The sequence below is a fragment of the Phoenix dactylifera genome, chromosome 1 (assembly GCF_009389715.1).
Source record: "Phoenix dactylifera cultivar Barhee BC4 chromosome 1, palm_55x_up_171113_PBpolish2nd_filt_p, whole genome shotgun sequence".
Classification (NCBI taxonomy): Eukaryota; Viridiplantae; Streptophyta; class Magnoliopsida; order Arecales; family Arecaceae; genus Phoenix; species Phoenix dactylifera.
The window spans coordinates 3,058,029-3,085,447 of NC_052392.1; the positions used below are offsets into that span (position 1 = coordinate 3,058,029).

The following is a 27,419-nucleotide window of genomic DNA, read 5'->3' on the forward strand; positions in this document are numbered from 1 at the left end:
TGTTTGTCCGCGTGGATCACCATGTAATTTATGATTGGTCCTAGCTAGAGTTTCAAGTTAAGCTTCTTACCCAATCTAGGAGGGATGTTTTGAATCCTAGCAGGCAATCTTGAAAATTAGCGCCCAGGCCTTCCTCCAAAGATTACGTTTTGATGGGACTTTTCTCACCTGCAAATCTTTATCAAAACCTCTCTAGTGCTGTAAACTTTTGGCGCCTAGCCTGTGCCTTAACTACTTCCTCCACCATTCCCCTCTACGTTGAGGCTAAGTGTAAAATTTTCTACGTGATTATTTGGCTGGGTACGTTAATTTGATGATTTCTAAGAATCATTTATCTAAACAATAATTATAGATGAAAATAAATTTTACTATATTTAGTTGGTAGAAAAATTACTTCAAATTTTTTTCATTGTTTGATTGGAGATAATCTTACATAGAAATATTTTTAAATTTCTAATAATACTTTTAAATAAATAATTCAAGTAATAATATTTTTTTTAATCCATTTATTTTTCATTTATGGCATATTTACATAAACATGGTTAATATTGGATATTTGGAATATTGAAATATATTTACCTAATTTACTAAATATTTTAAAATTAATTATTCATGTATAGAAAATATATTCCTTATTCCAAATATATTTTATTTACAATATAAATAATATATGATTAATAATAAATCTAATCTTAGATTTTTTTGATAACTAATAAATATTTGTTAATCATTTACCAGTAATTAATATATTAATATATTAAATAATTAATAATTATAATTATTATTAATCAATATGTTAACATATTTATAATATATTTTCGTTGAAGACTTTTGAGAAGCGCCGCCATGTTTTCATTTTCTCTCCACAAAATGGTTAAAAAAAGGTTCAGAAAGCTGGCGTGGAAGTCGATTCCCTCCCAACGGTCCGCTTTCCTTACCACTGAGTCCTGATAGGACTAGAGAAAGGCACGACTCGCAGTACCTCGATGCTTTGGAGCTCATACTTTTTTTTTATTTCTTATAACAATAGAAACTCTAACACAAGATATCGCAAGAGAATGGGCTCCGAGTCCAAATCATGTATCACCTATCCATTTGAATTGACCACTTACACAGGAGACGGTCAACAAAGCTTTCATAGTGGAGAAAAGGCTCCTTGAATGCTAGGCTGAGAGAAATCTCTTAAGAAGGAGACTGGATCTGCAAGAGTACTGTTGTAAAGGCTAAGAGGCGGACCACTGCTACTTCGAATAATAGAATTTAGTCTCGAGATGCTACCAGATGTTTTAGATGCAAGAGCCGTATCATCAACAAGAATGTATATGGCTCGAAGATATAAACCGTTTCGCATGCTTGTGTGGGAGGTGGCATATGGGAAATCAATGTACCTTCCCCTATTTTATCATTTCAGTCTTTGTTTCGAGACAATTACCACGTCACAAGCTCGAAATGTGATATTATCGATTGTCCTATCATAAATGAAAAATATGACAGTGGTTAATCTAAAGTTGAAATAATTTGATATATTTCATATGTACTCTTGAAATGAACAGATGGGTAAGGGCATTGGATTAGCTACGTTCATAAAGTTTGCCTGTTATATGTCAAATGTGACATGATTGACTGCCCTCTTATGTGCGAGAAACATGACACTATTTATTGTCCCATTATGAGCAAGAAAGATAAAGCTATCAATTGCTCCGTCATTGGCAGGAAACATGATATTTTTGGTTGCCCCATTACAAGAGAACGTGATCGTTGCTTATCCAAAGTCAGAAATAACTTAAATTACTTATGGACTACTCTTGAGATATTGGTCGAATTTGCGTGTCTTATGTTATGAAATGATTGTAAGTTGTTTACGATGAACTACTATTGAAAAAAATTCATTTATTGTCTACTAAGTAGTGGAAATAAAATTCAAGTTCCGGATGATTGGCATGTGTATTTCACGATAATAATAGATTAATATGATTCTAATGACTATTTGTTATGGAATGTTTGTTGTTGGTCATCAATTTATTTGTTCATTTATTTATATTGATGTTTGCATTTGTATGGGGATTCTTACTGAGTTATTGGCTCATGCCAATTCTTATATTTCTTTTAAGAGCCACATGATTTTTAGTACTTGGTTGAGATTTGCTGTCTACTTTATTAGTGAGAGGTGGAAAGAATTTAGAAGATCGTCAATACTATTGGATGTTTGGACATTGTAGTGGATTATTTTTTGTTAAAATAGTGGGCTTTAATTTTATTCTCCGAATTGGTGATTTCATTGATGTTTTGTTCATTTAATAGACCTCTCAAATTTCTTAGAGTTTTACCCCATACAAAGTGCAGCAGTGTCACATGCGATGGAGTCAGTTTCTAGGATTCGTAGGGTCTACAACTTCACTTAATCACAAGTGATTGGTTTGAGTAAAAAATCTTACCAATTAATTTAAAATAACTATGTCAAATTAGCCTCCGCAGTTTGCGTAATTTTGAAGGAATGGGATAGAGAAATCTATGTCAAATGCACCTATAATGTATTCAATTGTTAGAAACAGAATTTTCCAAAGATTGGTTAACAGATGGTATTTGTATAAAGTTTCTATTTCTTTTCTGTTTTAAAGCTTGGTGAAGATATAAAATATCATCTGATCATAGAGATTCAATGAATAACAGGACAAGATAAAATTTTTGTCTTTCTAATAATTTGGAGAATGGAAGTAGAAGTTCCTTTTGGTTCTCTCCGAAAATGACAATTAATTTGAAAGTCATACCAATTAATTTAAAATAAGCATGTCAAATTAGCATCCGCAGTTTGCATAAATTTGAAGGAATGGAATAGGGAAATCTATGTCAAATTCACATATAATGGTATTCAATTGTTGGAAACAGAATTTTCCAAAGATTCGTTAACATATGATATTCAGATAAAACTTCCATTTCTTTTCTATTTTAAAGCTCGATGAAGATATAAAATATGATCTCATCATAGAGGTCCAATGAACAAAGGAAGAAAATAAAATTTTGTTTTTTTTTTTTAACAATTTGAGGAATGGAAACAATTCATTTTGGTTCTCCCCTATTTATAAAGAACTCCAAAGAAAAAGAAAAACTTAGTTTCCTCATGTATCTTCCTTTGAAATATCATAGATCCTTTTTACTAAGCCCTTGGCAATAAGTGTCGTTGAGAAAAATGAACTTTACGCTGCGATCTTATTGAAGCTATGTGGAGTTTTGCTCTTGCTTTTCTTAGGAGAAAAAAAAGAGAAAAATGAACTTTATGTGAGGTTGAGATACAGTTATGCTAATATTAAATCGAAGAATGTACGAAGCTATTGTTTTAGGGATGCTACTAAAGAAACAACAGAAAAGAAGATTGCATCAGAATATAACATATATCGCCAAATATTTGCAAGTCGAAATAGAAGTTCATGTGTGAAAAGCAATATCAAATACGTTACCGAAAATTAACAATTCCATCAAATCTAAAGAGACATATGATGTGGAAATGAAAAATAAGAACTAATACAGTTAAGAGTTCCATAAGAAATAGCTAGAAGTGCTGCCTTGTACTTATTAAAGAAAGCTAGAGAACCTTATTGGCTGGATCATCACTTCAGCTAATGCCAATTAAAGTACTCACCCTGCAAGACAAGAAACACCATACTTGTTACTTAAATGGAAATGATAAAGTTATTCCCTTGATTCTTTTTTAGATAGTTCATAAAGCATGGGCAACCTTTGACACAATGGAAATTTAGCAAATAAATAAAAAAACAGCCTTTTAGAAGGAACTAGAAATAGATTCCTTGTTGCATTAAATGAAGAAAAAACCCAAAACCAGCGAGAACCAAGATTCATTCGATGATATTCATCTTACCCACATTGTGGATTCTAAAATGAAGGGTGCATTTAGATTTACTAAAGTACCGACAATATATTAGTAGTTGGCATTATATTTGAAATTACAAATTTATCTATGATTTGTAAAAGAAGAGTCGTGGCAAATGCTTTGCAATCATTTAACCGGAAATGTCTACATTGAATAGAATATTCCAAATTTTTGATTTTCTCTACCAATGAATTTTAATTTTTTTTGACAAATCTAGGTAGATAAAGTCATGATTGGAACTTAAAAAAATGAAAGCAGCAAGAGAATTAGCGCATGCATGTTGCTGTGTCATTTACGTAAGCACAAGAAACATATTAACAATCAATTATTGGATTGGTGGTTTACCATGTTTGACTATATAAAAAAGATCGCATTGAAGGAGTCATAGTACCACAACCAACCGTAATAACAATCATTTTCCCTTGATGTTTAGAGTACATATTCTGAGTTTTTCAATATTTATTTTCTACTTTTTCTAACTGTTCTTGGCGGGTCCCAGGTCTATGAATGGTGTTATCAGTGTCTTAATGCATGAGGTGTTGTAAGAGATGGATTGAGTTACCACATCCTGTCATCCAACTATTTGTATTTGACAAAAAACAACCAGAAATAGTGAAGATCAATCTCCAGTAGGATCAGCAGTACTTGGTTGAGTTCGATGCTCTGTTTTCTCAAGCTAGATAAGGGAAAGAATTTTAGAATAAGAATTTCAGCAATTAGAACGTTCCAAGATCAGAGAGAAATAAATCTCAATATTCTGCATGATATTATGTCAAACATGTAGTGTGCTACAATTACAAGCTTTATGCAAGAAATTTATTCCATTAGTAGGATCTCGAGGGATGGAAATAACAAAGGAAATAGAGGAGAGAGGGAGTGACTTACCTCATTTCTGGTACTGGTGATATTATGTCACTGTAGCTCATGTTCAAAAATAATGGAGGGGATGCGCCAAACCTCATTTCTGACCCTGTCATTAAAGTCACAGGGCATTTGAATCAGCTTCAGTTCTCGAAGTGTGGTCACGTGCTGCAATCCCTCCGGAAGCATCCTCAATTCCACGCACTGATTGATAGTTAAGTGGGTGAGGTTGTGCATCGCCCCAGCCTCCACTCTCCATTCCTCTAAGGAATGGAGTCTCATTAATGTCAAGTGTTGCAGTCGAGGAAAGCCACCAGCAGAAGAACACAACATGCTCTTCCCTACGTATGCACCTACTGACAGCTCGAGAAACCTGAGGTTTGGCAGCTGCTCCAACACCGGCATTGGGTCTTGCTCCATTCCAGTGAGCACTAATAGGAGCTTGGTGAGGTTTGGCGGGAATTGACTGTTGTCTGGGAGCTCCTGTTGTTGTTTGCGTAACAACGGTCCGTGTAGTCTCAGTGAACGGAGCTGGTGCAAGTTTGGTGCCCAAGTGTGAAGGATGTCGCCAGGGATTAGACCAAAATTCAGAGTCAAGGAGATGAGGCTGTCTGTTTTCTCGATTGCTTTTCCAAGTGACTTTCTAATCATTCTGCCAGTTGTTCTCTCCATCACCTCCTCAGTAAAGTCAGGTTTGGTAACCCAATTTTTGATCCAGCTTATGCCTAGTAAACAGACCGCACGGACCACATCCATATCACCCACCTCGGGTGTAATGTCCTGGAATTTCAGAGTCTGCAAGTTGTTGTGATCCCCACTTGTCGATGCTCTTAGAAGCATAAATGCAGGAATGTAGACGTGCCTCAGCGTCCGGATTTTCCAAAATGATTTCGGAAGCCATAAAATACCTGTTCCTCTCACATCCAGAGTTTGCAGATTTAGGAGATGTCCGATGGAGGATGGCAGTCTCTTCAAACCAGTGTTTCTCAATCCCAAGTATCGTAGATGAATCATGCTGCCAATCTGTTCTGGTAACTCCTTCAAATCTTTTGCGTCCTCCAGATCCAGCACCCTTAATAAGTTTAACCCATTCAGAAATCTTCCCCTATTAGTCAAAATTAAATTGAAGCCCAGCAAAGTGCGGAGATGTGGTGAGGAAACAGCAGCCTCGTCTTGCATACGATTGTGGAAAGCCGCACGATGACTCCATATATCATGAGATACTGCAATGTGGCTACTACAAACTTGAAGAAATCCATCCCTTCTGGCTTCTGATTGGCCAAAGTCACGTAACAGATCATGGATGCGTATGCTCTTAACCCATCCATGAGCCATGCTTCTCTGGACAACATGGATCATGCACCTCTGGACCAAATTATCCAACCAAACTCTAGCAGTTTCTTCCATTGTCCTCGTTTGCTCTTGGGGTATGAAACCTTCGGCGACCCACAACCTGACTAATTTGGAAGCAGAGATAATGGAGTCCTCTGGAAATGCAGCGATGTATAGAAAACATGGTTTTAACCGAGACGGCAAGTCATTGTAACTTAAACCCAATATATTGAAGCACTCCTTCCCATCTCCACTATCTTCCCAATTCATGCTCTGAGCTACTCTCGACCACTCATGGTAGCTGCGATCTTTCTTCGACAGAAGGGCCCTTAACACTACCAGTGCAAGAGGAAGTCCGCCACACTTCTTTGCAAGCTTCTCGGCCAATGCCTCCAACTCAGTTGGGACATCTTGATTTGGTGGAAATGCCTTCCTATGGAAGAGTTCCAAACTCTCTGCGTCGTTCAAAAGCTGCAGTTCATGTGGAGGAATCCATGGCTGGGCATCTCTTGCAACTTCGATGCTACGTGTAGTAAGCAGTATTCTGCTGCCGTTGTTTCCATTAGGAAAGAATGGATGCATTTGTCTCCAAACATCAACACTCCATACATCATCCATCACGACCAAATACTTTCTGTCTCTTAGGAAATCACGAAGCTTCTCTCTCACTTCTTCTTCACCCATCTGCTCTAAGTCTTCTTCTGTAATTCCTGTAGTTATTTCTTTCTTCTTTTTAATTCCCATTACTTTTTTCATGATGTCCTTCCCTAGCTCGATAACCCGGTAGCTCTGAGAAACTGAAACCCAAGCAAAGGTATCAAAATGTTTTGTAATTTCTTTATACACTTTTTTTGCCAGGGTGGTCTTGCCTAGCCCACCCATACCCACTATAGAAATTACACGTCGTGCTTTCTCATTCTCATCAAGCAATCGACTCACTAATTCTTTCTGATCATTCTCGAAGCCTATAACATCAATGTCATCGTCATCAGAGTGAGGAGTGGATTCTCTGAGGAATTGCAAAATTTCATCCACTGCACTACTTTCACCTAGATTAGAAATGCCATATCTATCTTTGCTCGTGAAAATATCCTGGATCTTTTCCTTTATTTTTCCAATATCAGAACCAATTTTATGTAGGGTAATCAATTCACGACGTTTGTGAGAGTGCCTTGAAATGGAGCCCATGCAGACTCTCCTTTGGTGTCGCCTCTCGCCCATGTAGTTGATGGTGCCTATGACGTCTTCTATTTCATATGCTACACCTCTCATCTGCTTTATCCAGATCTCCACTGTTTCGTCTCCCCTCCTCTTCCTGGACTCGGCATCTTTGAGGAAACCTTGCAATAGCTGGAGTTGTGCTTTCACCCATTCGACTTGATCCCTCACCCCACTTAAGAAAGCAGCTTCTTGTGCGAGGAGGTTGGCAAGTTGAGAGACGACATTGGAAACCAGAGCCTCAGCAATAGCTCCTTCCATCTCCCTTACTCAGACGAAGAAGATTTTAGTGGATGGTCGAATGTATGAGCCAAGAACGGGAGTCCTTGATCTCTCTGAAAGAAGTTCTCAGCCCGGATGCTATCCATCACCAATGGCCGGGGAATCTTCTCCATAGTCTATGCAAGAAACTTTTTTTTTTTTTTAAAAAAATGTCAGACACTCTACATGAAAATTAATATAAGAAGTTCAATTACTTTAGCTACTCTTAGTCCCATGTGACTTGAGGATTAATTTATTCCCACATTCAAACACCTTCACGTGACTTGAGGTTTAATTTATTCCCACAAAAGACAAGCCAGACTGCCATTAGCTTAAGAGTTCTTGTAATAACAAGAGAAAATAATAATAATACTAATAAAATAGGTCGGACCCTTCTAAGAGCTGCATCAACGGAAGATTTCTATTTTTTTTTCAAATTCATAAACCAACTAGAAAAAGTATTGCTTCAGTGACGTTATAAATATGAGAAGTGGATCAAAGCAAGGGTTAGCGGAGAGACCCATTGAGGTTTTGGGAGATCCACAGCAGACACCAATCTGCTTTGGAGAACTAGACAGCAGCCATAGTACAATGGAAACAAGAAGAAAGAAACAAAGGTTTGACACGATCACACATGCAACTAATCTAAGAAATTCTTAGATCACATTTTGTTTTGCCTTGCATAGGTACACACGAGCTATTCTTGAGTAATACTATCCAATTAAACAAATTACATTCCTAGGAAGGCACATTACTTTCTTGCATGCTCTGGAATCAACTTCGCTAGGATCTCCATGGGAACTCCCTTCAACTCTGCTCAATGTAGTCAATAAGCAACCATGACTATCTAGAGGGCAAAAAGACAGGCACAGATGGAACATTTAGTACTTACCATGAGGCTTGAAGTTAAGAAGGAGAGAATGGTCGAACGTATGAGCCAAGAAGGAGAGTCAGTCATCATTTTTGATGACTTAGCATGATTGGAAGAAGGTAGGGGGTTCTGAAGGGAATCCTCCACCTTGCATCCACTCCACAATCTCCTCATCCGTCTGGTTCTGTGGACCTCCACCTTGCATCCACTCCACAATCTCCTTATCCCTCTGGTTCTATGTGGGCCACCACAAGAGGAGACATAGCATGTAGGACACCGCGCTCGGTCTCCTAAAATCCGGGCCCCACTGCCAACCACTGCGACGAGGAAAGCAAGGAACTCACTTCTCCATGCGCATACATCCATAGCAGCCGGGCCGGAAACCTCATCCTCCGACGGCCCACACCTTACCCTCTCTCCACGTGTCCCAACGTCGCGTCATCAGCGTCTTCCCGGCTCAGCTGTCTGGTCTTGGACAGCAACCAGTCTCACATGATGAGGCGGCCAAAGACAATTGCCAACGTCGGCACAAAAAAAAAGGTTATTATAGAAACCAAATGAATTATATTTTATTATTAAGATTAATTATTGATTTAAAATACACTATAATAATTTATTATTATATCATTACTAATTATTTTCAAAAATCCACAATAGTAATTATTATCTAACATTTATTACCTATAAGACAAAATATTATATATTATATTATAATACATTATTTAATATTTCAAATTATTTGATATTTTAACTTATACATTAATATTAAATATACAATATGTTCATAATACATATTTTTTTGATATTATATAATTATCATTTTGTTAATAATAATATTTTATATGATATATTATATTTTTATATGACCAATAATATTATTGTATCATAATATATTATATATTATTTAACAATTTTTATAATAATATAATTTTATATTTATTAGATTTAAGTATCATACTATCTATCACAGTAATTCTATTATCATTATTTTTAAATATAATAATATTAATCTTATATCAAATATTATATTATTAACATAATATTATATTCTGTATAATAATCATTTTAATTATTTAATATTAAATAAGAAGATCAATTTATTGTTTTAAGATTAATATTACTTTTAAAAATAATCATAGTATAACTGTTATAATAAAGTATTTAATGATACATGTTATTAATAGTAGATTTTGTAACATAATTATTAATTATTATTATATTATTCCAACATATTGTTACAATGACAATGCTACCATAATTATTATTATATTATTATATTTATATTATTACACTAGATATGACATTATATTGTATTATTATACTAGATATTAGATTTTTATTATCACTGGGATAATATTGATACTATTTAATATTATAATATAATATTATATCGATATTAAATATAATATTATGATAAAATATCTAAGAGTATTGTTAATAACATGAATATAAAAAGTATCAGGACAAGATATTGCTTTATCAGTTATAATATTAATACTATATTATTATACTAATATGAATGCTGACATATATAGTAATAATTATATATATTCTGTTATATGCTTCTAGTTTGTTTCATTTCTCAGAAGTTTACTTATCTTACCTGATCATTATAGATTAATCCCCACACACACACAAAAGAAAAGAAAGGATGACAAATGTCAAGAGAGAAATACAATGCAAAATGCCTAAATAGACAAGTTAGAAGATGACATCAAATCAAGCACTTTTAGACAGGCAATACGTGCAGGATAAAACTATTTAGAAAATGAACATCATCTACACATCTTAATGTCGTAATTGGAAAGTGGGAACAACGAGATGCTGCTAACCATCTGTATCACCTTTCAAATAACAATGGAAAAGCCACCCACAAGCTCAGCAAGAACTTCACGGGAATCATTTTTCCTCTTAGGAATATGAGTTCTAGAAAGCAGATTTGTAGGAAGAGCATGTCTGAAAAAGTATTTTTGGCATGTTTTATTGACCATAGAAAAATGACAGATTTTCAGAGTGCTTATGTTTGGTGGACCATCCACTTTTTTGAAAAAAGTTATGTGTAATTCCTATTATACCCTTAATAAATATTAGATCTAATGCTTCTTTAATGCTAAAAGGTCTTTTTGGGAAAAAAACAAAAATGGAGTAATTCCTGACTTATGGGAAAGTAACTTTTTCATGTTTCTCATGGAAAAGATTTTCTCATGGAAAAGACTTTCTCATGAAACGTAGGAATCATATTCCCATGGCAATACAATTTATCTATCTCTCTCTTTTGAAAACTTCAACCAAACAAGAGGCATATCATTACTTTCTCGTTGACCACACTTTTCCCCCCTTCTTTTTCTGCGAACCAAATGAGCCCTGAAAGTTTACTCTGATAGGGCCCAGGATAGGAAGCAAAACAGTTAAATATGGAAAGAAGTGAACCTATCATGATAAAGACAAGCTTAAGAGTTCTTGTAATAACAAGAGAAAATAACAATAATAATTAATAATAAAAGAGGCCGGACCCTTCTACGAGCTGCGTCAACAAAAGATTTGTATCCCTTTTTTTTTTATCAAATTGATAAACCAAGTGGAAAAGTATTGCTTCAAGAACGTTAGAAATATGAGGCAAGGATCAAAGCAAAGATTAGCGGAGAGACCCATTGAGGTTTTGGGAGATCCGCAGGAGAGACCAATCTGCTTTAGAGAACTAGGCAGCAGCCATAGTACAATGGAAACAAGAAGAAAGGAACAAAGGTTTGACACGATCACACGTGCAATTAACGTAAGAAATTCTTAGATCACATTTTGTTTTGCCTTGCATAGGTACACACGAGCTATTCTTGAGTAATACTATCCAATTAAACAAATTACAAGCCTAGGAAGGCGCATTGCTTTCTTGCATGCTCTGGAATCAACTTCGCTAGGATCTCCATGGGAACTCCCTTCAACTCTGATCAATGTAGTCAATAAGCAACCATGACTATCTAGAGGGCAAAAAGACAGGCACAGATGGAACATTTAGTACTTACCATGAGGCTTGAAGTTAAAGAGCGGGGGTAGAAACCGACCATTTGGCAGACGGGTGTTTGGGTCTCTAGCTCGCCAAAGAATGGATGAATTAATGCCTCCAGCTGCATCGGATAACAATTGTTCAGTTGACATCCATACCATCTATTGGAAAGATCAAAGGCCCTTTGGCACATAATTTACAAACAGTGTCTTGAATATATGTAGTCAATAAGCCTCGAGACAAGATCGACAGCTTCAGGTGGCATTCTTTTATGGAAGATCTGATGAGAAATTGGTGTAGATTTGGTTGCACCTTTAGCAGGAGAAGACAAGTCAAAGAAAACAGGATAAAAACATTTAACAAGCAAGGAAAATGAACATACCCTGTGCCACGGGTGAGCCTTGATATATGGAAATTTGAACTCCGTGTAATTTGGATTCATGCATTTAATTTCTTCTCTTGTTGGCGTGCCCAGAATCTGGAACAGAAAATAGCCATATGAAGAAAGAGGGGATCGACCAGAATTTGTTTTGTTAGTATCAGATTACAAGATGCAAAAACCATCAGCAGTCAAGTCACCTCAATAATTTCAACAAGTTGATCAACTCCACTCTCACCAGGAAAGAGAGGCTGTTGCTGGTCAAAAGAATAATAATTTTGCACATAAGTTAGGAAGATTGATGAATATATAGTTAGATTGCATTCGCAAGATAAGTAATGTATTACTTTTTTAAAATTTATTAGCAATCATTAAATTATTATATTTATGATTTTTGAGGGCTATTATTCATAAGGCATGAATTTGATTGCTAGTATATTATTAGAAAAAAAAACGTTATTTTAGAATATTATAAAGATATATGATCTTATTATAAATATGATTGATTGATTTTGATATCTCATAATTTTAGAACTGAAATATAAATCTAAAACTATTTGAATTTCGACTTGACTATGTTGAAGACCCCGCCAATGGGGGCTAATACATTGGCACATAATTTGTCCTGAAGATTGTATCCAAGATACTTAGCGACATACTTCCAGTAGACCAGTAGTCCTGAAGGACTTTGCTGCAAGATGTTGCACAGCTCACCACAAGAAGATTAGTCAGTGTTATGGCCCTATTACAGAATGATATTGGTTTTAACTTAGGATCGATAAGATGAATTGAATATTTGAAAGAATTTGAATCTAAGAACAAAATTTAATATTTTAAGAAAGATTTGATTCATATATTAGTAATGCATATATGCTTATTTTTTGCAAATTATTATGTATTTGATTGTCTGATTTGTTTAGCTAAAGTGATCATTGCTTACTGCGCTGTCTAGCTTATTATATGATTCTTTTTTTTTTACAGAGAATTAGCTTGAGTAGAATTTTCAATATGAGAGAGAAACTAGTAGAACTTTGGCACATATTATCTTAGAATATAGTTTATTTAAATTGATGTACTACCCTAGACTATTGTTAGAATCGTGAGATATTTAAATGTTGAGCTAGTTATTGAAATAAAGTTTGTATATTATTATTTAAATTGTTTTGCTATATATTTATGAGATTATCTTGAGATGCTCTGCATGCTTGTGGGAAGGGTTCTCTATGAGTTTTCGTGAACTCGGATCGAAGGCATGACAAAAGTCATGGTGCACCATCCATCATTGTACGCCATACATCATAATATATTTTACTATGGTCTAACAAGAAAAGTGTAAAACCCGATCCTTCAAGCACATTGGGCCTGGTCCATTTGACCAGCCCAATTGAATTTGGGCCAAAACACAAAAAAAGGGGGAAAAGAAGCCGGCACGTGCCGCGCATGTGCTTGGGGAGGGAGAGGACTCCTAATGGGAGTCTTCTTCCTCTCGATATCTCTGGATGGAATATGACTCTGAGTTGGATTCTGATCGCTTTCACCTCTATTTAGAGGCTTCATGAGTGCCCTCTCTCCCTTGGAGTCAGATTCTGATTGCTTCCACTTCTATTTAGAGGCTTCATGAGTTCCCTCTCTCCCTCCAAAGCCTCCTCCCGGGGCGATCTCCATTGTTTCTCCCTCGTTCTTCTTCTTCTTCCCATTGAGCTTATGGGTGCCTATTACTGTGTTCGCCGGAAATTGGGACCACCGAATGCCGCCGGGGCTGAGGTATTACCCTAGCCTTCTTTCCCTTTCCATGTCTTTCTTCCCACAACCCAAAGTCGCATCGGTCGCCCAAGAAAGCGGCCGAAAATTGATAAGGGGTAAAGGATCCCTTGTTTCAGTTTTATCTCCTTCTTCCTTCCACCTTGGCTGTCGGTCACTGCTGTCTCTGCCACTGTCGTAGCCTCGTCGGAGGTTGGTCCACTAGTGGGTGCTAGTTGCCACCGGTGCTAACTCCCATCCACCCCAACTCAAGATTTCAAGTCTCTCCTGTTTTGAGGAAGGAGAGAGTTTCCTCTCTCTCTGCTTCCTTGTGCATGCTAGCCACCGTCGTTGGTGGTGCCATGACTAAAGACCCTCCATGGCCGTCATCGTTAGGGTTGGGCCTCCTGGTGGCCGTCACCTCTGTTCCAAGAAGAGAGGGAGAGTGGGTCTCCCCTTTTTTGGGGAAGAAGAGAGAGCTCTCTCTTCTTTCTCTCTCCTCTCTCCTCTCTCTAGGTTTCTCTCTCTTGTTTCTTCCTCTACCTAGATTGTTTCTCTCTTCACATGGTTTATGGACCAGCAGGAGGGTCCCAGTGTTCTTATTGTAGATCCGGGTTGAACCCTAATAGAGAATTCTAGACAAGTGTCACTGCGACCATCCATCGCGCTAACCTTATCCCGACCATCGCCAAGCAACATTGAACTCTATTATCATGAATTTTTATTGTGTTACCTGTACTATGGTTTGATTCTTGTTTCATGATTTGACTGATTGGATTGTTTAAAGTGAATCGACCTGAATCATCGAACACGGCTACCTAGTCGACCCTGTACGTCCTGCACCTGACTATTGTCAGACACCATTCAACCTATAATTGATAACCTCTGATTTATTCCCTTGATTCTTGATCAGATGAATTAAATTATGCTAACTAATTCAAACAATTGGGTGTCATCATCTAGCTGACCTCGTATATCTGTCTTATGTGAATCTATTTTCATGGCCAGTCTTAGTTTTGTATGGGGCTACAGTCATCCGGGCAGGAAGAAGCCCAACAAGATCTTATACTCTAGTTTCTTTCTTTTTCTATTGGTACTTTCTCTCTTTAGCTCGACCCGAGGAGATCATTGTTTGTGAGGGCTGCTGGATAGTCTTGGATTACTACGTGATGGTGGACTTCTTTAGTGGATTAGTAAAAGGTTCTAGATTGTCAAATACCTCGGATAATTTTTTAGGTTGATTTGGTTCTATAGGAGCGATCTTTTGGACCAGAGGATGTTGAGTAGGGTTCTGCACACCTTGGTTCATAGATCGCAGTGTGGGCAAATGATTGGTCTATCTGGTTTGTCAGCAAAGAGGTAAGAATCTTTGTACACCGACCTACATAATATAAATATTTTTGCACCTGTTGAGGCCAAAAAGTGACCGTGTTTCTCCTCAAAGATATTGTCCGCTCTGAAAAAGAGCACTCCTTGGAGAAGGGGATTTTCCACACGGTTTTGTTCCACAAAAGGGCCATCTCTGATGAGAGAGTGCTAGAGCAGCTTAGCTCATAGAGAATATGGTATTGTCCGCTTTGGGGGGTCCGCATAAGTACTGCTCTCCTCATGGTTTTGTCCCCTTTTATAGGGGCCCTCTGAAGAGAAAGGAGTCACCCCTCATCTAAGGCACAACCCTCTTCATCACTCAAGCAGTATGGGACTAATGTTCTAGAGTCCGCTCCCTCCCCAACACAGCCCCCCCGATGGAGAGGGCTGTGACTCCACCTTACAGTTTTACGGGGTTTAGGAGTTTTTCCACAGACGACGCCAACTATTGAGGCCGAAAAGTGACTGTGTTTCTCCTCAGAGGTATTGTCCACTTTAAAAAAGAGCACTCCTTGGAGAAGAGGATTCCCCGCATGGTTTTGTCCCACAAAAGGGTTCTCTCTGATGAGAGAGTGCTGGAGCAGTTCAGCTCATAGAGAATGTGGTATTGTTCGCTTTGGAGGGTCCACGTAGGCACTGCTCCCCTCACGATTTTGTCCCCTTTTGTGGGGGCCCTTTGAAGAGAAATGAGTCACCCCCTCATTTAAGGCACAACCCTCTTCGTCACTCAAGCAGCATGGGACTAAAGTTTCGAGGTCCGCTCCCTCCCCAACAGCACCTATATATGTATGTATGCTATGATCCAGATAAGTAAGAAACAAGAATAGTTTTATATTAAATTGTATTTTGATCGTATTTGCTTGTAATTGGTATTATGATGGATGCATGTATGTGCATAACCTACACTTGCATAATTAAACTAATGGATGTGGTGCTTTGGACTATTGGTTGTCTCGTCACGAGCTAGAAACATAACTGTGGTTAGTCTAAAGCCGAAAATAAATAAAAAGGAATTGATGTGTAGATGTGAACTGGATTGAATAAAGAAGAACTTTGGGCTTATCTCGATATTATGGCAGGCCCTGTCACATGCGAATGTCGTACTTTGCCAGGCCCCATCACAGGTTGGAAATGTGAAACTATAATTGGCAAGCCCTATCACAGACTGAAAATGTGATACTTTGACATGCCCCATTATAGGCTGAAAATATGAAACTATAATTAGTAGACCTTGTCACAGGCTGAAAATATGATACTTTGGCTGCCCCACCATGGGCTGAGAAATGTGACCGAGATTTGTCCTAAAGTCGATAAGATAATTGATCTGAATCAAGTTAAAAAGAAATGGAAAGAAAAGTATTAAAAAGAGTAATAAAGATTTATGAGATATCATATGCTATATTACTTTTGAGTAGCTAGATTTCTATAGATATTTGATGTACATATTTATACTGATTATTCGAGCATTATTGATAGTAATTTCATAATTTCATGATGTGTGCAATGTTTTCTTGTGGTTTTCAAACATATATTATTATTATATTGGTGTGGGTGTGTGGAGATTCTTATTGGGCCGTAAAGCTCACTATCCTTTCTTCTTTCTCTTTTTCAGAATTGCAGATTGCATAGTATGATGAGAGCACAAAAGTGCGATCTACAAACTACTTAAATTAGTATTATTGCTAACAAGATAATGATAATATCGCTGAATTAATGTTATATTTTTGTTGGGTACAGGTGATCATAAATCAAAGCTAAAATGCGCATTGGGTCTCGAAAGATGCATCACTGCAGGCCAACAGCAGAGTGCCTGGATCAGGCCAGGGCGCAGAAGGATATAGCAAGCTTAGCTCAACTAGATCAGAGAGGACCCAACTGCATGGTTAGCCCCAGTTGCACGCTAGAAGGAGGCTGAGCTTAGCCGCATGGAAAATCTGCCATAAGCAGTGCGGAAATAGAGGAGGGCTCCGCGCACTTCCTCGCATTCCATGCCTTCCACCCAGTCCCAGCTTTCCATCTTCAGCCATCCTAGCATCCCGTGCGATCCCACAAGTCCGTCCGCTCCTCCCAAGCATCTCACGCATTTTCGAATGTCTCTCCCCACCAGCGTGTCATCTGAATCCCAGCATCTCGAGTCCGTGATCAACCTCCCAGCTCCCGGAATTCCCAAGCCCCGCATCCCGACTTCATCCTGCGATGCATCACAACATCTCCAGCATCCCGCGATCGGCTTCCTTCCATCCAGCCGTCCGTTCTAGATTTTCCAGCTTCCTTCCGCGTCTCAGCTCCCTTTCGCATCCGCTTCATTCACTTCCGCGTTCATCCATCCACGCGTCCCAGCGTCACAGCAAGCCTTGCATCAACGCGTCCCAACATCCCAGCCGTCCGTTCCCCCTCCTCTCCACGTTCGATCTGGGAATCTATCGCTGGCTTGAGGGCTCTTGCGAAAGATATGAAGGGGCAGCTCTCGGCTAGGAAGGGGGGCTAGCTCTCATTCTAAAAAAAATAGAGAGGGGGAGAAAGAAAACAAAACAGAGGATGCTCTGTTTTCAAAAAGAAAAAAAGAAAAAAAAGAGAGGAGAGGCTAATCTTTATAATGAGAGGCTGATTTCTTAGGTGGAGGGTGATGGAGAAACCTTTGATGTATTGCTTTCTTTGAAGTAAACTCTGAACCTTGCTCTTATTGATTTATGTTTGTGATGTGTTATGGATTCTTGGATGATTATTTTGTAGTTAGTCCTTTAATGGTTTATGTTTATTGATATATGGATTGCTTTAGTATTTGATTTATCGTAGACGTATTAGGCACGATGAATACTTAGAAGTTGGATTCATTAGTTCATGAAACATATACTATGATTAGATATATCCTACTACTCATCTTTAATCAAGAACAAAAGAGTTTATTTCTTGGATGCAATATTGTCAAGGGGGATTCTAGATCCCTAACCATCTTCATTTCATTGAACTTTGTTTATTTACCTATTATTCTCTACTTTTAACTTTTGAAAATTAACTAAAAATTACATCTGAAATTACACTAATAATACATAGATTGTTTTCTGAGGAATCGACTTCGAATTTCCGAGTTATACTACTTATGCGATTCTCCTGTACTTGGGAGAGCAATTTTGCGATGCATCAAGTTTTTGACACCGTTGCCGGGGAACGACTGAATTGTTAGTGTATTTTCAGATCCAATTAGAGACTTAGTTTAGGTCAGTTTTAGCTCTTTAAAAAAAATAAAAGAAAAAATAATAATAAAATAAAATAATAATAAAATAAAATAATAATAATAATAAATTATTTTGCATGCTAAAGTGGAATAGGGACGACAGTGGTCGATTAAGTCATACATCTTTTGACAATCCCTTAGAATACATTCCTGAGATTCCTTCGCAGTATCTCACACCTTTTGAGATGGTAGATTTTAATGAATATGCAAAGAGTCACCACGATCGTGAACCCCCCGTTATGACTTTGAAACAATACCTACAACCTACTAGGACTAGTCAGCCTTCATGCATGACTTTTCCTGATAATGTAGGACATTTTGACATCAAACCAGGGGTAATTCAATTGCTACCAAAATTTTATGATTTAGAGTCCGAGAGTCCTTATCTTCATCTAAAAGACTTCGAAGAATTAAGCATTACATTTAGAGTGCCAAATGTCACCGAGGATGTCCTCAAGCTGACATTGTTTCCTTTCTCTTTGAAGGATAAGGCTAAAACATGGTTGAACTCCTTGCGGCCCGAATCAATAGGAACTTGGCAAGAGATGCAAAGAGAATTTTTGAAAAAGTTCTTTCCTACACAAAGGACCAATTTTCTGAAAAGATATATCAGCAATTTCCAACAAAAATTAATGAATTTTTTTATGAATGTTGGGAGAGATTTAAAGATCTTCTTCTCTCATGCCCTCATCACGGGTTCAAAAATTGGAGAACTATTAGTTTTTTTTTATGAAGGTTTGTCTCCACAGTTGAAACAGTTTGTAGAGACCATATGCAATGGTCGATTTTTAGAAAAGCAACCTGATGAGGTATGGGAATATTTGGATTCTATTGCTGAGACTGCCCAACTTTGGGATAACGAGGATAGAAACAATATGCCTTTGCCCAAGCCTACTAGCTCTGGACAGGGTGGCCTTTACAACCTCAGAACTGAGGATGATCTTCATGCTAAAATGGCAGGCCTCACTAGGAAGGTAGAAGAAATTGAACTTAGGAAGGTTGAGCCCGTCAAGACCATAGAGCTTGGAAAGAGTGTTGTGGGATATGCGACATGTCTGGTCATACTACTACAGATTGCCCCACTATACCGGCATTCAAGAAAGTCTTGCATGATCAAGCAAACGCTATGAACTCCTACCAGAAGCCTTATAATGATCCATTCTCATATACCTATAACTCTGGTTGGAAGAATCATCTAAATTTTAGGTGGAGGAACGATTGTCCTCAGCAGTCATACCATCCAGCTCCTCCACCTGCACATCCTACTTTTGCACCACTACCTCCTCAGAAGCCAAGTATCGAGGATACCTTGCAATCTATACAATCTTTTCTACAAGATCAAGCCAATATTAATGCTCAAAATGCTCGAAAGTTTGAAGATATAAGAAACCAATTGTCAATGTTGACTACGGTCCTAAATACTCAGGAGAAGGGTAAGCTTCCAGATCAACCCCAACCAAACCCACAAGTGCATGATAGTAATAATATGGCTCCTTCTGGTTCGCACACAGAGCATGCAAAGAGCATCATGACTTTGCGTAATGGAAAAGTCATTGAACAGACTATCCCATTGGGACCGCACGTCACTTCTAATTCTGATGTGCCCAAAGCTGATGAAAAGAACAAAGAAGAAGTTGAGGTCCCAACCTGTACCGAAAATGTCGAATGTCCTTTTTTCCTACCTTTTCTACAACGGTTAAGGCCGTTACAAAAGCTCGAACCAAATTCTGAAATTCTTGATCTTTTTAAGCAGGTAAAGATCAACATATCTCTTCTTGATGCAATCAAACAAGTACTCTCATACGCCAAATTTTTGAAGGACTTGTGTACTGTCAAGCGTCAATTAAATGTTAAGAAGAAGGCATTTTTAACTGAAAATGTAAGTGCTATTTTGCAGCACAGCATTCTTTCTAAATATAAGGATACGAGTTGCCCAACCATCTCATGCATCATAGGCGACTTTAGGATAGAGCGAGCATTGTTAGATTTAGGGACGAGTGTGAATTTATTGTCATATTCTGTATATGAGCAACTTGGTTTAGGTGAGTTGAAGCCAACCTCCGTCACTTTACAATTAGCTGACAGGTTAGTCAAGATCTCGAGGAGGATTATCGAGGATGTGTTAGTCCAAGTAGACAAGTTCTACTTTTTTTGTTGATTTTATCGTATTGGATATACATCCGACTTCAAACTCACAGTCTCAGATTTCGGTCATTTTAGAACGTCCATTCCTCGTAACTTCTAATGCATTGATTAATTGTAGGAATGGCGTCATGAAGCTATCCTTTAGTAACATGATCCTAGAACTGAACATCTTTAATATGTGTAAGCAAGCCAATGATCCCGAAGAGAGTAAGGAGGTTGATTGGGTTGAAACCATCGTGGAAGAATATTTGTTAGCTGAAGCATTTAACGACCCATCTGGCGATGGCTTAATTGATTGGTGTCTATTGGCACTACTGATGATGATTTGTTATGGACTACTCTTGAGATATTGGTCGAATTAGCGTGTCTTATGTTATGAAATGATTGTAAATTGTTTATGATGAACTACTATTGAAAAAAAAATTCATTTATTGTCTACTAAGTAGTGGAAATAAAATTCAAGTTCTGGATGATTGGCATGTGTATTTCACGATAATAATAGATTAATATGATTCTAATGACTATGTTATGGAATGTTTGTTGTTGGTCATCAATTTATTTGTTGCTTTATTTTCCAAAGATTGGTTAACATATGGTATTTGTATAAAGTTTCTATTTCTTTTTGGTTTTAAAGCTTGGCGAAGATATAAAATATCATCTGATCATAGAGATTCAATGAAAAACAGGACAAGATAAAAATTTTGTCTTTCTATCTGATGTGGGGTTGGAACCCCGACACCAGCCCACACACCGGCCGAGCAGGGAAAGCATCTGCGTCCCTCCCGAGGTATTGTCCGCTCTGGGATTGCCGCTTCGGGTCTGCGGGAGGTCGCCCAGGGCCGGAGCCCAATGACAGTCCCAATGACAGTCCCGAGCCCTGACGGCGCGGGGGTCCGCGGAGGTTGCCCCCTACCCTCACGGTTTTGTCCTATAAAAGGCGCCTCGTCAGTGAGAGAGTGCTGGAGCAGCTAAGCTCAGAGCGAATATGGTATTGTCCGCTTTGGAAACCGTGGGCGCTTTGGCTCGCACGGTGGCGGACCCACCTGCAGGCACGTGGCGGCTGGACAGGTGTCCCTCACGGTTTTGTCCCCCGTAGGGGCGCCTCGTGAGGAAAGGTTTTAGGCCTCCTCATTATAAGGCACAGACCTTTCCGCTGATTAGCCGATGTGGGACTAAACTGGGAACCCCATCCCACAACACAGCCCCCCCAGTGGGAAGGTCTGTGCGTGGCCGGGACCCTTCCTCTAGCGCCATCAGTCCCGAGCCTTGACGGCGCGGGGGTCCGCGGAGGTTGCCCCCTACCCTCACGGTTTTGTCCTATAAAAGGCGCCTCGTCAGTGAGAGAGTGCTGGAGCAGCTCAGCTCAGAGCGAATATGGTATTGTCCGCTTTGGGAACTGTGGGCGCTTTGGCTCGCACGGTGGCGGACCCACCTGCAGGCGCGTGGCTGCTGGACAGGTGTCCCTCACGGTTTTGTCCCTCGTAGGGGCGCCTCGTGAGGAAAGGTTTTAGGCCTCCTCATTATAAGGCACAGACCTTTCCGCTGATTAGCCGATGTGGGACTAAACTGGGAACCCCATCCCACAACACAGCCCCCCCAGTGGGAAGGTCTGTGCGTGGCCGGGGCCCTTCCTCTAGCGCCATCTGATGTGGGGTCGGAACCCCGACACCAGCCCACACACCGGCCGAGCAGGGAAAGCATCTGCGTCCCTCCCGAGGTATTGTCCGCTCTGGGATTGCCGCTTCGGGTCTGCGGGAGGTCGCCCAGGGCCGGAGCCCAATGACAGTCCCAATGACAGTCCCGAGCCCTGACGGCGCGGGGGTCCGCGGAGGTTGCCCCCTACCCTCACGGTTTTGTCCTATAAAAGGCGCCTCGTCAGTGAGAGAGTGCTGGAGCAGCTCAGCTCAGAGCGAATATGGTATTGTCCGCTTTGGGAACCGTGGGCGCTTTGGCTCGCACGGTGGCGGACCCACCTGCAGGCGCGTGGCTGCTGGACAGGTGTCCCTCACGGTTTTGTCCCCCGTAGGGGCGCCTCGTGAGGAAAGGTTTTAGGCCTCCTCATTATAAGGCACAGACCTTTCCGCTGATTAGCCGATGTGGGACTAAACTGGGAACCCCATCCCACAACACTAACAATTTGGGGAAAGGAAGTAGAAGTTCCTTTTGGTTCTCTCCAAAAATGACCTTCTTTTTCGAGCCTATTTATAAAGAACTCCAAAGAAAAAGAAAAACTAAGTTTCCTCATGCATCTTCTTTTGAAATGTCATAGATCCTTTTTACCAAGCCATTGTCAATAAGTGTTGTCGAGAAAAATGAACTTTATGCTGCGATCTTATTGAAGCTGTGTGGAGCTTTGCTCTTGCTTTTCTTGGAAAAATAATAGAGAAACATAAACTTTATGTGAGGTTGAGATACGGTTCAGTGAATATGCTAATATTAAATCGAAAAATGTACGAAGCTATTGTTTTTGAAGGATGCTACTGAAGAAACAACAGAAAAGAAGATTTCATCAGAATATAACATATATCGCCAAATATTTGCAAGTCGAAATAGAAGTTCATGTGTGAAAAGCATTATCAAATACATTACAGAAAATTAACAATTCCATCAAATCTATATGATTTGGAAATGAAAAATAAGAACTAATACAATCAAGAGTTCCATGGTTCCATAAGAAATAGCTAGAAGTGTTGCCTTGTATATATTAAAGAAAGCCAGAGAACCTTATTGACTGGATCATCACTTCAGCTAACCGTAAATTGAAAGCATCTCCCTGCAAGACAAGAAACGCCACAGTTGTTACTTACTTAGATGGAAATGATAAAGTTATTCGCTCAATTCTTTTTTAGATAGTTCATAAAGCATGGGCAACCTTTGGCATAGTAGAAATTTAACAAATAAATAAAAAACCCAGGCTTTTAAAAGGAACTAGAAATACATTCCTTGATGCATTGAATTGAGAAAAAACTCAAAACTAGCGAGAACCAAGATTCTTTCGATGATATTCATCTTTACCCACATTGGGAATTCTAAATGAAGGGTGCATTTAGATTTACTAAAGTACCCACAATATAGTAGTAGTTGGCATTATATTTGAAATTACAAAGTTATCTATGATTTGTAAAAGAAGAGTCGTGTCAAATCCTTTGCAATCACTTAACCAAAAATGTCTACATTGAATAGAATATTCCAAAATTTTGATTTTCTCTACCAATGAATTCAATTTTTTTTAACAAATCTAGGTAGATAAAGTCATGATTGGAACCTTAAAAAATGAATGCAACAAGAGAATTAATGCATGCTGCTGTGTCATTTATGTAAGCACAAGAAACATATTAACAATCAATTATTGGATTGGTGGGTTATGACCTTTTGACTGAATAAAAAAGATCACGTTAAAGGAGTCATAATATCACAACCAACCATAATAACAATCTTTTAACCCTAATGTTTAGAGTACATATTTTGAGTTTTTCAATGTTTACTTTCTACTTTTTCTAACTGTTCTTGGTCGGTCCCAGGTTTATGAATGGTGTTATCAGTGTCTTAATGCATGTGGTCTTGTAAGAGGTGGATTGAGTTATCACATCCTGTCATCCAACTATTTGTACTTGACAAAAAACAACCAGAAATAATGAAAATCAATTTCCAGTAAGATCAGTAGTACTTGGTTGAGTTCAATGCTCTGTTTTGTTAAGCTAGATTAGGGAAAGAATTTTAGAATAAGAATTTCAGCAATTAGAAAGTTCGAAGATCAGAGAGAAATAAATCAGAATATTCCGCATGATATTATGTAAAACATGTAGCGTGCTACAATTACAAGCTTTGAGCGTATTCAATCATGCAAGAAATTTACTTCATTAGTAGGATCTCGCGGGATGCAAATAATAGAGGAAATAGAGGAGAGAGGGAGCGACTTACTCCTGCAACTCATGTTCAAAAATAATGGAGGGGATGTGTCGGACCGTATTTCTGACCCTGTTATTCAACTCACGGGGCATGAGACTCAGCTTCAGTCGTCGAAGGGTGGTCACCTGCTGCAATCTCTCAGGAAGCATCTCCAACTTGTCGCAATAGTTGATAGTTAAGTGGATAAGTGTGGTCATGTGCTGCAATCCCTCAGGAAGCATCTTCAACATTCTGCATCTATTGATAGTTAAGTGGGTGAGGCTGGGCATCGCCCCAGCCTCCACTCTCCATTCCCTTAAATTGTGTAGAAAGAATAATATCAAGTGTTGCAGTCGAGGAAAGCCACCAGCAGAAGAACACGACATGCTCTTCCCTACGTATGCAAATGCGTTCAGTTGAAGAAACCTGAGGTTTGGCAGCTTCTCCAGCACCGGCATTGGGTCTTGCTCCAATTTAGAATTCCATAATATGAGCTTGGTGAGGTTTGGCGGGAATTGACTGCTGTCTGGGAGCTGCTGCTGTGGTTTGAGTGTTTCGAGTGACAACCTTCCCCATAGTGTCAATGAATGGAGCTGGTGCAGGTTTGGTGCCTGAGCAAAAAGGACGTCCCCAGTGATTTGAAAACGAAGTACCAGAGTGACGGAGTTCAGACTGTCCATTTTCACGGGTGCTTTTCCAGATAATTCTCCAAGCCAAGCCAAGCGTAGCTGAGTGATAGAAAAAAGTGCGGGATCCCTGAAAGCCAGAAAATCTCCAAGCATCCTGATTCGCAGAGTTTGCAGGTTGTTGTAATCACCAATTATCGGCAGTGTAATCAAAAACGTTTTCATATTAATATAGACATGCCTCAGCGTTCAGATTTTCCAAAATGATTTCGGAAGCCGTGAAATCCTTGTGTCTCTCGCATCCAGAGTCTGCAGATTCAAGAGATGACGGATGGAGGATGGCAGTCTCTTCAAACCAGTGTTTCTCAATCCCATGTATCGTAGATGAATCATGCTGCCGATCTGTTTCGGTAACTCCTTCAAATGTTTCGCGTCCTCCAGATCCAGCACCCTTAATAAGTTTAACCCATTCAAAAATCTTCTCCCATTAGTCAAAATTAAATTGAAGCCCAACAGTGTGCGGAGATGTGGTGAGGAAACAGCAACCTTGTCATTTATACGATTGTGGAAAGCCGCACGATGCCTCGATATGCCATCAGATACTGCCATGTTGTCACTGCTCCAAATTTGAAGAAATCTATCCCTTCTGGCTTCCGATTGGCCAAAGTCACGTAACATATCATGGATGCGTATGCTCTTAACCCATCCATGAACCATGCTTCTGCTAACAACCTGGATCATGCACCTCTGGACCAAATTATCCAACCAAACTCTAGCAGTTTTTTCCATTGTCCTTGTCTGCTCTTCGGGTATGAAACCTTCGGCGACCCACAACCTGACTAATTTGGAAGCAGAGATAATGGAGTCCTCCGGAAACGCAGCGATGTATAGAAAACATGGTTTTAACGGATCTGGCAAGTCATTGTAACTTAAACCCAATAGATTGAGGCACTCCTTCCCATCTCTACTATCTTCCCAATTCATGCTCTGAGCTACTCTCCACCACTCATTGTAGCTACGATCTTTCCTTGACAGAAGGCCCCCTAACACCACCAGTGCAAGAGGAAGTCCACCACACTTCTTTGCAAGCTTCTGGGCCAATGCCTCCAGCTCAGTTGGGACATCTTGATTTGGTGGAAATGCCTTCCTACGGAATAGTTCCAAACTCTTTGCGTTGTTCAAAAGCTGCAGTTCATGTGGAGTAATCCATGGCTGGGCATCTCTTGCAACTTCGGTCTTACGTGTAGTAAGCAGTATTCTGCTGCCGTTGTTCTCATCTGGAAAGACTCGCTGCATCTTTCTCCAAACATCAACTTCCCATACATCATCCATCACGACCAAATACTTTTTGTCTCTTAGGAAATCACGGAGCTTCTCTCTAACTTCTTCTTCACCCATCTGTTCCAAGTCTTCTTCTGTAATTTCTGTAGTTGTTTCTTCCTTCTTTTTGATTCCCATTACTTCTTTCATCATGTCCTTCCAATCATGGTGCTTCATTTCTTTCTTCTTTTTGATTCCCATTACTTTTTTCATGATGTCCTTCGCTAGCTCGATAACTCCGTAGCTCTGAGAAACTGAAACCCAAGCAAAGGTATTAAAATGCTCTCTAATTGCAAGGTCATTATACACTTTTCTTGCCAGGGTGGTCTTGCCTAGCCCACCCATACCCACTATAGAAATTACACATCGTGCTTTCTCATTCCCATCAAGCAATTGACTCACTATTTCTTTCTTATCATTCTCGAAGCCTATAACTTCAATGTCATCGTCATCAGAGCGAGGAGAGGATTCTCTGAGTGATTGTGAACTTTCATCCACTGCACTACTTTCACGTAGATTAGCAATGCCATATCTATCTTTGCTCTCAGAGATACCACGGATCCTTTCCTTTATTTTTCCAATATCAGAACCAATTTCATGTAGGGTGAACAATTCACGAGGTTTGTGAGAGTACCTTGAAATGGTGTCCATGAAGCCTCTCCTCTGACGTTGCCTCTCAGCCATGAACTTGACCCTGTCTATGATGTTTTCCACTTCATATGCCACATCTCTTATCTCATGTATCCAGCTCTCCATTCTTTCATCTCCTTTCTTTTTGGCATCTGCATTTTTGAGGAAGCCTTGCAATAGACGGAGTTCTGTTTCCACCCATTTGATCTGATCGCGCACACCATGCAAGAAAGCAACTTCTTGTATGAGAAGGTTGGTAAGCTTAGACACGACATGAGAAACCAGAGACTCAACCATCTCTCCTCCCCTCTCTCTTACTCAGACGAAGAAGATTTTAGAGGATGGTCGAACGTATGAGCCAAGAAGGAGAGTCCTTGATTTCTGGGAAAGAAGTTCTCAGCCCGGATGCAATCCGTCACTAACGGCCATTGGCCGCGGAATCTTCTCCATAGTCTATGCAAGAAACTTTTTTTTTAAAAAAAAAAATCTACAATGTCGAATCTGTCTCCATCGCTGCCTAATCTTCAATGTCGTCATCACTTTTTTTTCTTATCCCCTACCATCTTGACACCGTTGCCCCCTATGCCTTCACCACTTCCAAGGCTGGAGCTTCCACTTCGCCTCCTCTCGCAGTGGTAGCTCAGGCTCACCATCATCC

General features: G+C 39.2%; 2 protein-coding genes and 1 non-coding gene across 3 annotated transcripts; all 3 read right to left on the reverse strand.

The window, feature by feature from the left end:
- Positions 1-3,344: 3,344 nt before the first annotated feature.
- LOC120104213 lies at positions 3,345-27,419 on the reverse strand. Its single transcript, XM_039114949.1, has 8 exons — positions 25,065-27,419; positions 24,275-24,968; positions 12,010-12,066; positions 11,813-11,908; positions 11,635-11,710; positions 11,450-11,551; positions 4,772-7,566; positions 3,345-3,638 (listed from the first exon to the last, which is right to left on the reverse strand). Exons 1-7 carry the CDS (start codon positions 27,056-27,058, stop codon positions 4,799-4,801), a joined length of 5,787 nt encoding a protein of 1,928 aa, XP_038970877.1. The 5' UTR covers positions 27,059-27,419; the 3' UTR covers positions 3,345-3,638; positions 4,772-4,798.
- Positions 18,744-18,851, reverse strand: LOC120104272. Its single transcript, XR_005506732.1, has one exon. It is a non-coding gene; the product is annotated as a small nucleolar RNA R71 (small nucleolar RNA).
- LOC120110062 (probable disease resistance protein RF9) lies at positions 22,776-25,048 on the reverse strand. Its single transcript, XM_039124008.1, has 2 exons — positions 24,219-25,048; positions 22,776-23,070 (listed from the first exon to the last, which is right to left on the reverse strand). The coding sequence occupies exons 1-2, from the start codon at positions 25,034-25,036 to the stop codon at positions 23,046-23,048; spliced, it is 843 nt and encodes a 280-aa protein (XP_038979936.1). The 5' UTR covers positions 25,037-25,048; the 3' UTR covers positions 22,776-23,045.

Coding starts and splice junctions, on each gene's coding strand:
- LOC120110062 (XM_039124008.1), bottom strand. CDS start 25,036: ATGAAAACGTTTTTGATTACACTGCCGATAATTGGTGATTACAACAAC. Junction 23,071..24,218: donor TTTGAACATGAGTTGCAGGA/GTAAGTCGCTCC, acceptor CTTGTCTTGCAG/GGAGATGCTTTCAATTTACG.
- LOC120104213 (XM_039114949.1), bottom strand. CDS start 27,058: ATGGTTGAGTCTCTGGTTTCTCATGTCGTGTCTAAGCTTACCAACCTT. Junction 11,552..11,634: donor CTACATATATTCAAGACACT/GTTTGTAAATTA, acceptor TATCCGATGCAG/CTGGAGGCATTAATTCATCC. Junction 7,567..11,449: donor CTTTAACTTCAAGCCTCATG/GTAAGTACTAAA, acceptor TCTTCGTCTGAG/TAAGGGAGATGGAAGGAGCT.